The sequence below is a fragment of the Anolis carolinensis genome, chromosome 2 (assembly GCF_035594765.1).
Source record: "Anolis carolinensis isolate JA03-04 chromosome 2, rAnoCar3.1.pri, whole genome shotgun sequence".
Classification (NCBI taxonomy): Eukaryota; Metazoa; Chordata; class Lepidosauria; order Squamata; family Dactyloidae; genus Anolis; species Anolis carolinensis.
The window spans coordinates 214,565,646-214,580,308 of NC_085842.1; the positions used below are offsets into that span (position 1 = coordinate 214,565,646).

General features: G+C 39.5%; 1 protein-coding gene across 1 annotated transcript; it reads left to right on the forward strand.

The window, feature by feature from the left end:
• The first annotated feature begins 976 nt into the window (after positions 1-976).
• dctn6 (dynactin subunit 6) lies at positions 977-10,990 on the forward strand. Its single transcript, XM_003224638.4, has 7 exons — positions 977-1,120; positions 3,318-3,382; positions 4,797-4,902; positions 5,682-5,770; positions 7,962-8,009; positions 9,373-9,515; positions 10,725-10,990. The coding sequence occupies exons 1-7, from the start codon at positions 1,080-1,082 to the stop codon at positions 10,821-10,823; spliced, it is 591 nt and encodes a 196-aa protein (XP_003224686.1). The 5' UTR covers positions 977-1,079; the 3' UTR covers positions 10,824-10,990.
• The last annotated feature ends 3,673 nt before the right edge of the window (positions 10,991-14,663 follow it).

A 14,663-nucleotide genomic window follows, 5' to 3' on the forward strand; every position in this document is an offset into this window, starting at 1 on the left:
ATTCCAGACAAGAAACAGTCAGGGCCAGATAGCAACTCTCAACAAAGGATTCCCCCAGGCAGGAATCAGCCAGGCTTTGGAGCTGCAAGGCCATTCAATGCTAATCAAAGTGACCAATAGCCACATTCAACAGACAAAGAGTTCTTTCTCCCACTCTGGACCTTCCACAGATATACGTATAAACCCCACTTGCCTAGTTTCCAACAAACTTCACAAACTGTGAGGATGCCTGCCATAGATGTGGGTGAAACGTCAGGAGAGAATGCTTCTGGAACATGGCCATATAGCCCAGAAAACTCATAATAAAATATTTAATAACCACGTTCTAAAGAACTGCACACACAAGCGTAATCAGTGGTTCACAAGCCCCACTTCATAACCACATGTGATCACAGTCCTATGAGACATTCTGGACCCTTTTCACACAACTAAACTCCTATGACGCCTCTTCGACTACCATGTAAGAAGTCTCTGGATTTGTGGTTTGCTGAGGCACTGAGTGTGACTTTGCCAAAGGTCATCCAATGAGAGTTTCATGCATCTACACTGTAGAATGAATGCTGTTTGACAACACTTTGAATGCTATGGGCTTCATGCTATGGGATCCTGGGGATTGTAGTTATTACAAGGTCTTGAGCCTTCTCTAAGGAAGCCTCAGCAAACTACAACTCCCAGCATTCAGTCATGGGGTGTAACACTGCATTCATTAATAGGATAGATGCAGAGATGGCCAAGCGGGGATTCGAACCCTGTTCTCCAGCATCAAGGTCTAGAACTCAGGCCACTACACTAGCTCTTATACATTTGCAGCTGTGGCTACTACACTTATACAGCTGTCAGACATCATGACGTCACCCCAGCCCCTGATCCATACATCCAAAGGCAAGTGTGGAGGGAGGCGGAGTCAGCAACCTCTTTCGTCCCGCCTTCCTTTGTTTCCAATTGGTTGCGAAACGCGCGTTGCCACGCCTACAAAAGCGGTGCTGAACACCGCCCAATCAAACGCAAGGATGACAAGTTGATTGTCAGCTGTCCCGCCCCTCCTCCTCCAGGCTGCCTCGTCGCAGGCCGAGCAATAGATGACGGGAGCGGAAAAGATGGCGGAGAAAGCGCCGAAGAGGTGAGCGAAGTCGGTTCGGTATAGGGACTCAGCCGAGGGGAGTCAGTTAATTAGTCGCTTCCGGGACTGAATTTCTTTTTGTTTGGAAGGAGGCGGTGAAAAACCAAAAAGCCGAAAGCACCTTTCTTTCGTGGTGACGGGAAAACCTTGGCCTAGCATTCCTCATGAGGCTCTTTTCTCAGTAGCTGTTATGGTTGTTAATAGGTTATAGCTTGTATACATTGAAATACCTAGGACCAAAAGATATAACATTCATGTATGTCGCATAGGGTGCATCTACACTGTAGAATGAATGCAGTTTGACACCACTTGAACTGCCACAGCTCAATGCTAAACAATCCTGGGATTTGTAGTTTGGTGAAGCTCCAGCTACTTCATCAGAGACAGACGGTGTAAAACCACAACTCCAGCCAAGGCATTTAAAGTAGGTCAAACTTCATTAATTCTACACTGCAGATGTTGAGTTATAGGCGAGGCATGAGCAAACTTTGGCCCTCCAGGTGTTTTGGACTTCAGCTCCCACAGTTCATAACAATCTGCCCTGCTTCTCAAGTAAAGCATTAATTTGTGTCTTTTAACACAGTACTGCTGCGTGAATCTCTTGCTTCTTGCTGAGGAAGCCTGTCTTGTGATGGTGTTTCTAAACTTGAATAGAAAGACTTGTTCCTGGTTTTAGGTAATGCTAGAACATATAAGAGTCTCTTTTGGGACAGATAAAGCAGTGGATAAATAAATAAATCTAATAATTATATCTCTGGCATTAATTGTATTATGCAACTGTGTAAATATCAGGATAGCCTTAGTTTAGAAACACACTGAAAGCTTGGATTCGTGGTTCTCAACCTTAGGGTCCCCAGGTGTTTTGGCCTACAACTCTCAGAAATCCGAGCCAGTTTACCAGCTGTTAGGATTTCTGGGAGTTGATGACCAAAACATCTGGGGACCCACAGGTTAAGAACTACTGGCTTGGATAAAGGATTCACAAGCTTCCAATATCCAGCACTTGTTTCCAGTCTTTCCAGGTCACTGTGCACTAATTATGATGTTTATGTGCCCAATATAGGGCACATTAGAGTAATCTTAATATACATTCTAAAACATGTATTACACTTAAATACACGGTGTCCATGAGTGGGTACAGCTAAAGCTGTGTGAATGTGAACCAAACTACCATTGATGTCTGGGCACCTGAGATAAAAGCTGGTTCCAAAAGAACCTATGGTACAAACATGGGCTTTCTGCCTTCCAACACAGATTGATTCCTAGATCATGTCTAATGACATGGTCACCCATGTGCTGTCCAGATTGCCCTAATTTAATCTTATTAATGACTCAGTGCACCAGTTCAAGACCTGCAGTGCCACCCTTGCGTGTACAAGAAAGGAAAGAAAGAGGTGGGTGCTATTTTAGAACTTACAACATTAAAAACCTGATTCATAGGCAGTCTTTTCTAGCAGTTTGATATTGATAATAAACCGCATGGGAAACAAGATGGAATCCAGGAAAGTTATGCTACCCCTCTATTCTGCCTTGGTCAGACCACACCTGGAATACTGTGTCCAATTCTGGGCACCACAATTTAAGGGATATGTTGACAGGCTAGAATGTATCCAGAGAAGGGTGACTAAAATGGTCAAGGATCTGAAGAACAAGCCCTATGAGGAGCGTCTTAAAGAGCTGGGCATGTTTAGCCTGAAGAAGAGAAGGCCGAGAGAAGACGATAGCCATGTATAAATATGTGAGGGGAAGTCATAGGGAGGAGGGAGGAAGCTTGTTTTCTGCTGCCCTGGAGACTAGGATGAGGAACAACGGCTTCAAACGACAGGAAAAGAGATTCCACCTGAAAATTAGGAAGAACTTCCTCACTGTGAGAGCTGTTCAGAAGTGGAACTCTCTCCCCCGGAGTGGTGGAGGCTCCTTTTTTGGAGGCTTTTAAACAGAGGCTGGATTGCCATCTGTCGGGAATGCTTTGAATGCTATTTTCCTGCTTCTTGGCAGGGGTTTGGACTGGATGGCCCACGAGGCCTCTTCCAACTATGATTCTCTATAGAAGTGATGGTTGCTGAGGCACTGAATAGAAGTGCTCTACTGACACCTAGAATTGCCTGTAAGTCTCTGCATCCTCCATCAACTTTGTTTACATAATTTGGATGGAGATGCACAATGTGACTGCCATTTCTTTTGCTCTCTTTTCTAGTGTAAAGATTGCTCCTGGTGCTGTTGTCTGTGTAGAGAGTGAAATCAAGGGAGATGTGACAATAGGTAAGAAAAACATTGTTTGTGTGCTGTCTTTGGAGTTAATTTCCATAACCATCCGAACTTGGAAGTTAATCTGCAGAAATTCCTCTCAATTCTCCTGCTACAGTAAGCATTAGATAACATACCTTTGGTAGTTGTCTCTCTCTTCAAAAGTACCTTGATTAGGCTCCTCCAAATAACAGTGAGCAGCATAAAAATAGCTGGGAAGTACTATTTGAAATTTCATTGGGAGAGAATAAAGGCAGGATTGTCAACAAGGCTTCATAAGATTTTGGAAAAAAATCCCATATGATTTGCATTCACACACATATACAGCCCATAGTACTCATTCTGGAAATAATAACTTCTGCCATTAGTATCTATACCTAGTACATAATGGCAGTTTATTGGAGCTAAATAATTCCCCCTCCCCAATTGCAGTGGGCATCTGAGATTATGTCTTTGTGTTCTACTTACTCCTTTGATATTGAATCAGGAGCATAATAATTTAATGAAGCACTTTTCAGTGTGTGAGCCACCAATAAAAGAATGTGAGTTTATCAGACATTTCAGCCCTAAATGCATTCATGTTTGCGTCTATATTACTTTCATGTATGGATGTCCAAGAAGAAAAGCACTTCTTGTGGACAATGTGGGAGAACACTACTTTGTTCCATTAGTTTAGAGATTGGGGACAAAATAATGCAAACAGACTTATTGTTTATAGCTACTTTGGGTCCTACAGTGAAATTTAATTCCAGGACCTCTTCTAGCTACATACCAAACTCCATGCTCAAGTCCCATTATATGCACTGGTAAAATAAAATAATGTCTCTTATATGAAATAGCAAAATCAAGGTTTGCTTTTAGGAATTTTAAAAAATATTTTCAAGCCAGGGTTGCAGAATCCATGGATAAAGGGGCTAACTATGTAATTATATACTGGAAGTAATATTTGGTGGGTTCAGCCAGAGGGCTAATCATAAATACAAGCTTGAGATGGAAGGCCTTGTGCCCTCCTACTAAGAATATATATTGCTAGTGGTGTCGTAACAGTCCCTATCCATTGCTTAAGAACATAGTATATGCCTCTTTGGTACACAATTAAAAAATTCCCACCACTGTAGATTTCATGTTGCAACCATGTATTGACTGAAACATATTAGTGTTTTTAGGTTGTTCTTTTGGGTAGTAAGATTTAGTGTTACTAATAGTGAAAACCCCTTCCCAATTGCTCTCATTGTTACACAAGAAATTTAGGAGAGTGCCAATTTGAGGCCAGGGCACAGTAGAAAATGACAGGACTGTGTTCCATGCACAATTGAAATTTGCTTTGAACCTGAAAGCACTTATTCCTGAATGTGTGCAAAAAACTATGATGCATTTTTAGTGTCATAGCAGTGTTGCATCAAGAATAAACCTTGAGTGTTTTCCACAGGCCCTCGGACAGTAATTCACCCCAAGGCACGGATCATTGCAGAAGCTGGGCCAATAGTGATTGGAGAAGGTAACCTCATAGAAGAACAAGCCATTATCATTAATGGGTTAGTATGATTCAGTTGATTTTTCTTACGTTGATTGCAGTTGCTATGGCAGGTTTCCCCAACCTAGTGTTCCCCAGATGTTTTGAGTCTTCGGGGAGATAGGATGGGGTACAAATAAATTATTATCGTTGTTGTTGTTGTTGTTGTTATTATTATTATTATTATTATTATTATTATTATTATTATTATTATTATTATTATGGACTGCACATTTTTAAAGTGTGATCCTTGACCATTCTGGCCTGCCTTTACAGAAGATGAGTGACAAAACATATTCCTTGATCAAACTGCAAGGCTAATACATCAAGGTTACCATGACAAATACTAGCTATTTTTAATACATTTAATGAACAGTTAAATTATTAGCTGTTTTTAACTACATGTGATCTTTCAGTCTGAGTAAACCTTGGTACAGGTGAATTTTTTAAATACTGTAGACGTAGAAGATCAATTGCAATGTGATAATATACCAATTTCCTGCCACCCTTAGACAGGGGGGTCCACTTTTTCACCTTACCTATTCCACACTTTATGGAACACTTTATGGTTTTATGAAATATTTTTCATACATTTATATATATCATAACTTTCCTATCTTCACCCGCTGGTAGAACTTACACTTTGCACCATGAGCAGTCCAAACCAAAAGATCAACACAGATAAACGTAGTGAAGCAGGAAATCCAGACTCTTCAGCTACCAAATACAAAAACAATTCTTAATGATTTTACAAGGTTTTAGAAATAGAAAGTTTAATGTAGACTTTCAATTCCTTTACAGCTATCCTGAAAATATTACTCCTGATACAGAAGGAATGGAACCTAAACCAATGGTTATTGGCACCAATAACGTATTTGAAGTTGGTTGTTGTATCCTTCTGAGGTGTTAAAAAGGAGAGGTCTGTGTTTGTGCGGTACAAGGAAGCTACGCAATAGCTGCTTTGAACTGAGATCTGTATTGTGATATAGCAGCTCATGAAATTCCAATTTTGCATAAGAATTATCTGGGATGCCTCCACCTTTTTATGTCCTATCTTAAGATAATGCAGATGTTGTTCAGAAATGAAATTAATTAACATTCAACATGAGATCATCCTAATTGTGGTTGTGGGATGTGTGTTGGTTTCCAATAATATATTAAACATTCATTTGTTGCATTTCAAAATACATCAGTTTATTACAATACCAGACTGCAGAAGATAATTGTAATTTGAGTTCAAGTGTTACAACTAAAACATAATAAGCTTGCTGAATATTCCAATGTGAACAGAATCTCAAGATGTGAATAGTGGGTCCTTTCTTGTTCAGTTAGTTTAGATTTTTCACTGCAGAGGATCGACCATTCAGTTCGAGTTCCAAATTGCAATTAGCAGTCCTGAATAAGTTTATATTTATTATGACTAATAATCCACTCCAGCATCTGTCGAACTGAGTGAAAAAATGTATTAAGTAGCATTAAGCTCCCCATGCTTTCCTAAATTGATGGTGGTTCTTATATTCCAGTGGTTCTCAACCTGTGAGTCCCCAGATGGTTTGGCCTTCAACTCTCAGAAATCCTAACAGCTGGTAAACTGGCTAGGATTTCTGGGAGTTGTAGACCAAAACACTTGGGGACCCACAGGTTGAGAACCACTGTTATATGCCATCAAGTCCATTTTTATTTATAACTACCCTATTAATGAAAGGCCTTTCTGAACTAAGTCTTGCCAACTCAGGGCTGTGGCTTTCTTGACTGAATCAATCTGTCTGTGATGTGGTTTTCCTCTTACCAATAAGTATTCTTTTTTTTCCTCCCAGGGAATCACATCAGTCTCATAATATACCCACAGTAGAAGAGCATCAGTTTAGTCATTTTGGATTCTTGTGAGAATTCAGGTTTCATTTGCTCTCAGACTCATTTATATGGCCATATAAACTGCAAGAGTTGTTCAACAGTGAAACCCATTGCCTCAGAGTATGGTGGAAGCTCCTTTCTTGGAAGCCTTTAAACAGAGGCTGGATGGCCATCTATGGGGTGTGCTTTGATTGTGTTTTTCGTGCATGGCAAGAGGTTGGACTAGATGGAATCTATGAGTCTATGCCCTTTCCATAGTATCTATAGACTTTCCTTTATCACTGGTGTTACTGTGACTTATCACTGATCAAAGGAGCCCCCAGATGGCGTAGTGGACTAAGTGACTTGAAGGTTGGGTTGCTGACCTGAAAGCTGCCAGGTTCGAATCCCACCTGGGGAGAGTGCGGATGAGCTCCCTCTATCAGCTCCAGCTCCATGCAGGGACATGAGAGAAGCCTCCCACAAGGATGGTAAAAACATCAAAACATCCGGGTGTCCCCTGGGCAACGTCCTTGCAGACAGCCAATTCTCTCACTCCAGAAGCAACTCAAGTTGCTCCTGACACGAAAAAAAAAAAAAAAACTGATCAGTACTGATGTACTGAGTTGTGAGTTACTAAACTTCCTTCAGGGTTCTATATGTCTCTTCTGCCTATTTTTACTGTACATATTGAAACCATTTCAGTGACTTTTATATTTTGAAGCCATTGTGTCAAAAGAAGGAATCATTCACAGTTATAGCAGCTGGTAGTTTATTCACAATGACATTTTTACTAATGCTATTATGCTGCAAGGAATTCAACAGTTTGTCATAGCCTGGGGTGTCATGACAGTAAGAAATCTCTAGATGCGCAACTGACACTTTTTGGCAATGGAGAGACTTTTGAGGATGTATTCTGAAGTTCATAGTCAGTTTTTGCCTAAAGCAAATATCATTACAGTATAATGTATTTATTCCAGTGAATTTCAAGTGACATATCAGCTGAATTGCTCCATGGCCTTTTGCCCATAGGAAATTATTGTATTTGCTGTTTATGGAATAGTATTTACATTTGAACTTTTAAAATAATTAAATTTGTTCTGTCACTAGTATTGTAAAAAACAATAGCTTGCAAATAACAGCTTGCATTTCCTGAAGTTGCATGAGGGGTTTTATTTGGATAATTCTAGAATAAGGGGAAATATTACATTCAAAATGTTGATTACTTTTCTTAACCATGGCATGCAGATTCTCAGGCAATGAAAATAGGAGACAACAATGTCATTGAATCCAAAGGTAAATGTCCTGATTAAGTAGGAAATACAGTGATTAGTTATTTTCCCAGTCTCCCAGCATTTGTTCTGTTTGTAACCAGGATCCAATCTGGTATTTAAGCTGGATCACAAGAATTCCTTTGGGCAGAAAAAGGCAACTTGTAGAGCTTTCAATAACCCTTCTAATTAGACTATTCCTATTAGTTTAAGATTTTAACAGGGAAAGTGGGGGCTAAGTATGTGACATCTTTGTTGCACTTCCTGCTTTCACCTTTTCCTCAATCAAACCTCCAATGTGAAATATACATATATATTTTGTGAGGTAGGGAGATCTCTCTTATACCAATGTTACTTTCCGAAGCACAATGTATCTAAAGACAATAATGCCATCAGAGGAATATTTTGGTGCAAAAACTTTGAACCGGAGGGCTCCAAGTATAGGAGAGATTCAAAGTTTGGCAATGGACATAGTCAAATAAATAGGATTCCCTCTAACACCATTAAGTCCAGAATCTTAAATCTATTTTGATTGCTAAAGGAAAAAATTCAAAACCTTGTTTATACAGTAAAGATTATATGAAACTTGCATATATTATAGTGTGTGTGTGTGTGTATGAGTATGAGTATGAGTATGAGTGTATGAATGAAACACTTTAACAGGTTGGTTTAACATACAGTTACTAATAAAACTGAATTACTGCATTGCAAAAAGATGCGTGTCTAAAAAGCGTGTCACCAAAATGGCAAATTTGGAAGACTCTGATCTAATGCTTAATGTTGGGGGTCCTTCTCCAACACTGCAAGTTGTAATAACTCCAGAGGTCTCTCCCTGGAGAATATCTACCTGCACGAACAGTACCATTAAACTTGGAATTCAGTCTTGACATTGGAGAGACACAATTTTTTGATGTGCACATGACTGCAGATAAACTGGTTGTTGTTCTTTGGCAAAGGCGAATCACGAAACTAAATTACGCTGACTAACAAACTTAGTACTTCAAATGTTAGCCTTGTTTCTAGATATATTTGACCTGGTAATTTCAGTTTTCCTGCATGAGCTCTAGTTTTTGAGATACTGAACATATTCCACCCATCAGTTGCCATACCATGATAACTATATCTATGAAACTAGAGTGGACGTGGTTTATCCAATTCAATTTTCTGAATCAGCACCCCAAATAACATCAAGAACCAACCTAAAAACTAAGACACCAAAAAAACAAATTATAAAACAAGATCACAAAGACTCTAAAATAAATGGATGGCAGTCATGGAATTGCATTGTTATTGTTGGCATTTGAGATGAAATATTGGGGTGGGCAAGTGGATTCATTGATGCTGTCTTATTTTTATTAATATGAGTCTTGAACACCTTACCTCTGTAGCTTATGTGGGTAGAAATGTGATCTTGACAAGTGGCTGTATCATTGGTGCCTGCTGTAATGTTAACACCTACGAAGTTATTCCTGAGAACACGGTGATCTATGGAGCTGACTGTCTTCGTCGAGTTCAGACCGAACGACCACAGGTGGGTGGATGGCCAGATATGTACCAATAGCATTGTACATGTTGCTCCTACTGTGGTATGTCTTTCCTGTACCACAGTAGGACTTTTGTCAACAAAATCTGGTCTGAAGATAACTTGCTTCAACTGATCTGTTGGAATAGAGAGCTGTGAAAATAGTGTATAATGTGGAGGATGTACATATGAGTTGTATGCCTCCGATGAGTAATATCATACTTGTTTAGCAACGGAAGCTACTTAAGAGAAGGACCAAGAATATTTGAATGTTGGCAATACAGTGTTCCCTCACTTATTGTGGGGGTTACGTTCCAGGACCAACCGCAAAAAGTGAAAATTCGCAAAGTAGGATCGCTATATTTGTGTTTACAAGTAGCATCTCTGTCCCCTCCCCGTGCTCCCGTTGCTACCTTGTGGGGCAAAAACAAAGCCGCTTCAGCCTCCTTTTATCTCCCTTCAGCTTCTCCTTCCTTCTTTCCTTAGGCTTCTCCTTAGGAAGGAAGTAGAAAGAGGGATTTATAATATTTTATTATTTATAATATTACTTTAGTGTTTATTAAAAAACTGCGAAACAGCGAGTCCACGAAAAGCGAACTGTGAAGTAGTGAGGGAACACTATATAAACAACAGATTATGATCTAGCATGTTGAGACATAAATACCAGCTGCGTTAGAAGAAGGGATCATCTTGTGATTCTCTTATTTTTCTCAATTTGTTCTTCAATTCCTTGTCTTTTGTGGAATAATTTACCAAAGAATTCAGATTTGACCACCATAACTGTGTTTTGCCAGTTCAGGCATAATGCAGAACTACATTTGGATCAAATCTAAACCCACTTCAAATCAAGGACCAAGCTTTGTCAATCAATGCTATCTAAGCTAAGGAACTCTTTAAGATCCCTAGGGGTGGATTTCGCATGGATATGAAAAAATAAAACGTGGAATTTTTTTTCCTAACGCCTCTGTTGCCATTCACATTCCAAATTTTTGGTAAAAACCTCTGAACTTTGTGATATCTGGGAAGGAGAGGAAATGTCTGAAAGCCAGACCATTTACCTTCCTTACTTTGAGGTTTCCATTGTACTTGTATTGTTTGAACCAAGTACCAAATCAATTTATACCGTTCCTATTATAATAGAGAATGCAGGCTGTGTGCAGGCTGTGACTCCTCTTATCATAAGTCTTCTTTTTCTGACACTTGTGTTTTTTCTTTTAGCCACAAACACTGCAGCTGGACTTCCTGATGAAAATCCTGCCAAACTATCACCATCTTAAGAAGGCCATGAAAGGTACTTCTACTCCAGTCAAAAGCTGAAGACCTCCCCTCATGATTACAGAATTTGTTGTTGGGATGTTTCTGTCACCATTCAGAACTTTACTTCTGCAAGAACTAGCTTCATTTCCTTTGCGAACTCACTCATTCCATTCTGCTACATAATTTTATTTATTTAATCAATGAAAAATAAAGGCTTATCTACTATCCTTGCTGGATCTGTATTCTTATTGTTTATCTGGATAGCTTTTTGTAGTTGATAAAATCACTAATTGTTAAGCTAGTCTTCCCTGATTTTAGCTGCTTTAGATTTTTGGAGGCAAGCTGCGCTTTCAGTGTTAAAAAGCTCCTTCAGTAGAATTGAGATTAAACTGTCAGAAAAACAAATTAAGGCAAGTTAATGTCCTATTAATGTCAACCTTTTATGTAAAGGCTGAAGCCGTAAGAATACTAGGTAGTAAGCCTCATTGAATACAGTCGGATTTTCTTCTGACTTAAATTTCCTCAGCTGGTGTGCTAATCATCTTCCATAATAGTAGTGTCATGATAAACCTGTTATCTTTTCATTCTTACCGCACACGACATGCAAATGAGGAAAAGTAAAACATCCCTAAATTGGTTTGTTCATAAGGTTAAGTTGGTTTGTTGAATAAGGTCTATTGATTTTAGTAGTACTTAAGTATTTCTGAATTTTTCTGGATTTTACATTTTTGTTAGGTTGCTGTCTGCAATAAGAGGAGTCCAGTACAGGGGGAATTGACACTTGTAATTTCTAGGCCTGTTGTGTTGTAGTCTGGTGGTTTAGAGGCCAGCAACATAACCAACTGGCCCACAAGATTCTGTAATAATGCAAAGTATAGCAGTAAGACTGTCTGTTTTGGAATATCATGTCAGAGCAGGAACATGACGAGCAAACTACGGAAAGATGTGTCATGGAGGGTGGAATATGTTTTTTGTATCATAATCCAGGATCAAAAGGAGGTGATCATTAAAGACACTTTACTGAAAAAATGATAAGACCACAAATACCTCGACAAAATTGTGTTGGAGCTGGATCCAGATGATGTTCTTCATTTGGACTACAATGCTCACATTCCTGTGGTTTAACCAAATGAGAAGTGTGAAGAAGAAAGATTGAGATCTGCTTGTAGATCTCTGGAACAAAGGTGGTTTGTGAATCATAGTTGACAAGAATGGCAGACTTGATTTTTCAGCAGTTAATACTGACAATATGACTCCACATCATTTGCACTGTGCTGCAGAAATGCAAAAAGCCCATGGTAAATAATTTATTGTAAAGTTCAATGGTTCATAATTCAGGAAGAGTAATACCTAGCTTGAAAACAGTACATGTGAAAGGGATTTAGGAATCTGGAACCCTTGGACACTGATAATGCAGTTCGGAGCTGATTGAAGACCACAGTGGCCACAAAACATACACCAATGCATACAATGATGTGCATCAAGGGTGCTACAGCTTTTTTAAAATCCCAGAAAAGTACAAGTGTAGCAAAAATGCATGGTAGTTGAACTCTGTATTCCAGATCCAGGATGAAATCTGCTCTGCAAAATGCTGAACACACTGTAAACGCTGTAATGTGTGCATCCTGCTGCCAGCCTGCCTCCTCCGTGTGATTCTTCCACCCCTAGCTATTGATGAGTAAAATCCACCCATAGCTCCCAATTTCTTAGTGCAGTGGGCCCCTTCCACTTCTATGCCATCAGTAAAATGATGGGGATATGGGAGTTCCCATCCTATTAAGGAGGAAACAGCTTATGATTTAACCACAATATCATCACAAAAAGTGGCCATGGTTAACAGTGTTGAGTCATTAATTACAAACTGATTACTTCTGTTTTGCTCCTTCTTTGACTTTATTTGAACAAGGATACATTTGGGCTTTTCTGTGAGCTGCATGATATACTTTTTTTTCAGCAATTCTGGCCACCAACTGAACAGCCAATGCTTCAAATGTACAGCTTTCCTCCAGGTGAAGCAGTTTCTCATGTAGATTGACTGCCATCTAGTGGGCGTGAAGTCCTCTTGTTTACCAGTAAGAAAATAAGGCCAAGCATGATTTTTCAGGATGCTCGTAATATAAGCCTTACCCCAAAAATAAGCCCCAGTTAAGATTGTCAGCCAGGTGGACTCGCTTATCGGTAGTAAATTGCAACACAGGACCGACAAATTATAAAATAATATATAATACAAATACAGTAGAGTCTCACTTAACATAAACGGGCCAGCAGAACATTGGATAAGCAGAAATGTAGGATAAGGAGGAATTAAAGAAAAGCCTATTAAACATCAAATTATGTTATGATTTTCCAAATTAAGCACCAAAACATGTTTTACAACAAGTCGACAGAAAAAGCTCAATACATGGTAGTGTTATGTAGTACTTACTGTATTTACAAATTTAGCACCAAAACATTGCAATGTATTGAAAACATTAACTACAAGAACTTTGGCTACTAAAAAATTGGCTACAAATAAAGATAGAACTGCATAAAATGAACTTGCAGTAACAACTTTGTTGGAAATTAAATCTGTAAAAAGTGCAGTCCTTGCTGCCTAGAGAAACAGCTGTGGATCTGGGCGGGAGGCAGTCTGCGTTGGATAATCCAGAACATTGGATAAGCGAATGTTGGACAAGTATGACTCTGCTGTAAATAATATTGACATAATATTATGATGATGTTCCACGAGAAGATGATATGGCAGCATTTGAATAAATGTAGATTTTTGCACATGAATAAATGTAAATTAGGAGTGCCCGGTGGCATAGTGGGTTATTGCTGAGCTGTTGAATTTGCTGATTGAAAGGTTTGAATCTGGGAAGCAGGGGTGAGCTCCCGCTGTTAGCCCCAGCTTCTGCCAACCTAGCAGTTCGAAAACATGCTCCAGCAGGAATGTAATGGCGCTCCATGCAGTCATGCCAGCCACATGACCTTGGAGGTGTCTATGGACAACGCCGGCTCTTCGGCTTAGAAATAGAGATGAGCACCAACCCCCTGAGTTGGACATGACTAAACTTAATGTCAGGGGGAAACCTTTACCTTTTTAAATGTAAATTGTTGTACATGAAAAAAGCATGTCCTGAAAATAAATCCTAATGCATCTTTTGGAGCAAAAATTAATATAAGACCCAGTCTTAATTTTGGGGAAACACAATATTTTCACATTCTTGGGAACCTTATGTCAACAGCTAAGCTAACTCTCCTGAAAAGCATTATAATGTCCAGCATTATAATGATCTTACGGGTACAATGGACCCATAACACTCTGGAGCAAGGGGCACCGAGGTATCCTGTTAAGCACTGATTCAGCATGGCTTTCGACTGGTATTTGTATATCCCCTGATGTAAGTTGTTAAAGGTCATTTCAGTCTAGCCCTAGGCTTTGAGGTGATTCCACATTATCCTATTATCTTATTGCATGCCCCAAGAGGTTTGGAGCTGGAGCAATGCAGACCACAAGACCCACCAATGTACAGAACAAATCATGCGATTGTAATGTTTGGCTTCTGGCCACTTTCCTTTAAGGATATAATGGCCACGTATGTCCTCCCAAATCAGCAACAGGCAGCCAGTCTCTCCTCAATCTCATCATCTTATCTTGCCAATAATGCATACATCCGCTAGTCGAGGGTTTTTCTCAACTGATATGTTAAAGCTTGCAAGAGTGCTTCAGAGATATCAGGCGAGTGCTGACTCACATCTACCCTCCCCACATTCCAATGGCAAAAAGTCATTAGAGGAAACACTAATGAGGTGGAATTGCTCTGATAAGAGAGCCGGTATAGCTAAACTCCTGAAAAGCCCAAGCGCTTAGAACAAACGGGTAAATATTTTAAACAATGCTGAGGAAAGCACAGGAAA

Excerpts from the sequence above, each read along its gene's own strand:
- dctn6 (XM_003224638.4), top strand. The coding sequence starts at position 1,080 with ATGACGGGAGCGGAAAAGATGGCGGAGAAAGCGCCGAAGAG. Across the intron at positions 4,903-5,681 it reads CAAGCCATTATCATTAATGG|CTATCCTGAAAATATTACTC; the intron begins GTTAGTATGATT and ends ATTCCTTTACAG. Across the intron at positions 9,516-10,724 it reads TTCAGACCGAACGACCACAG|CCACAAACACTGCAGCTGGA; the intron begins GTGGGTGGATGG and ends TTTTTCTTTTAG.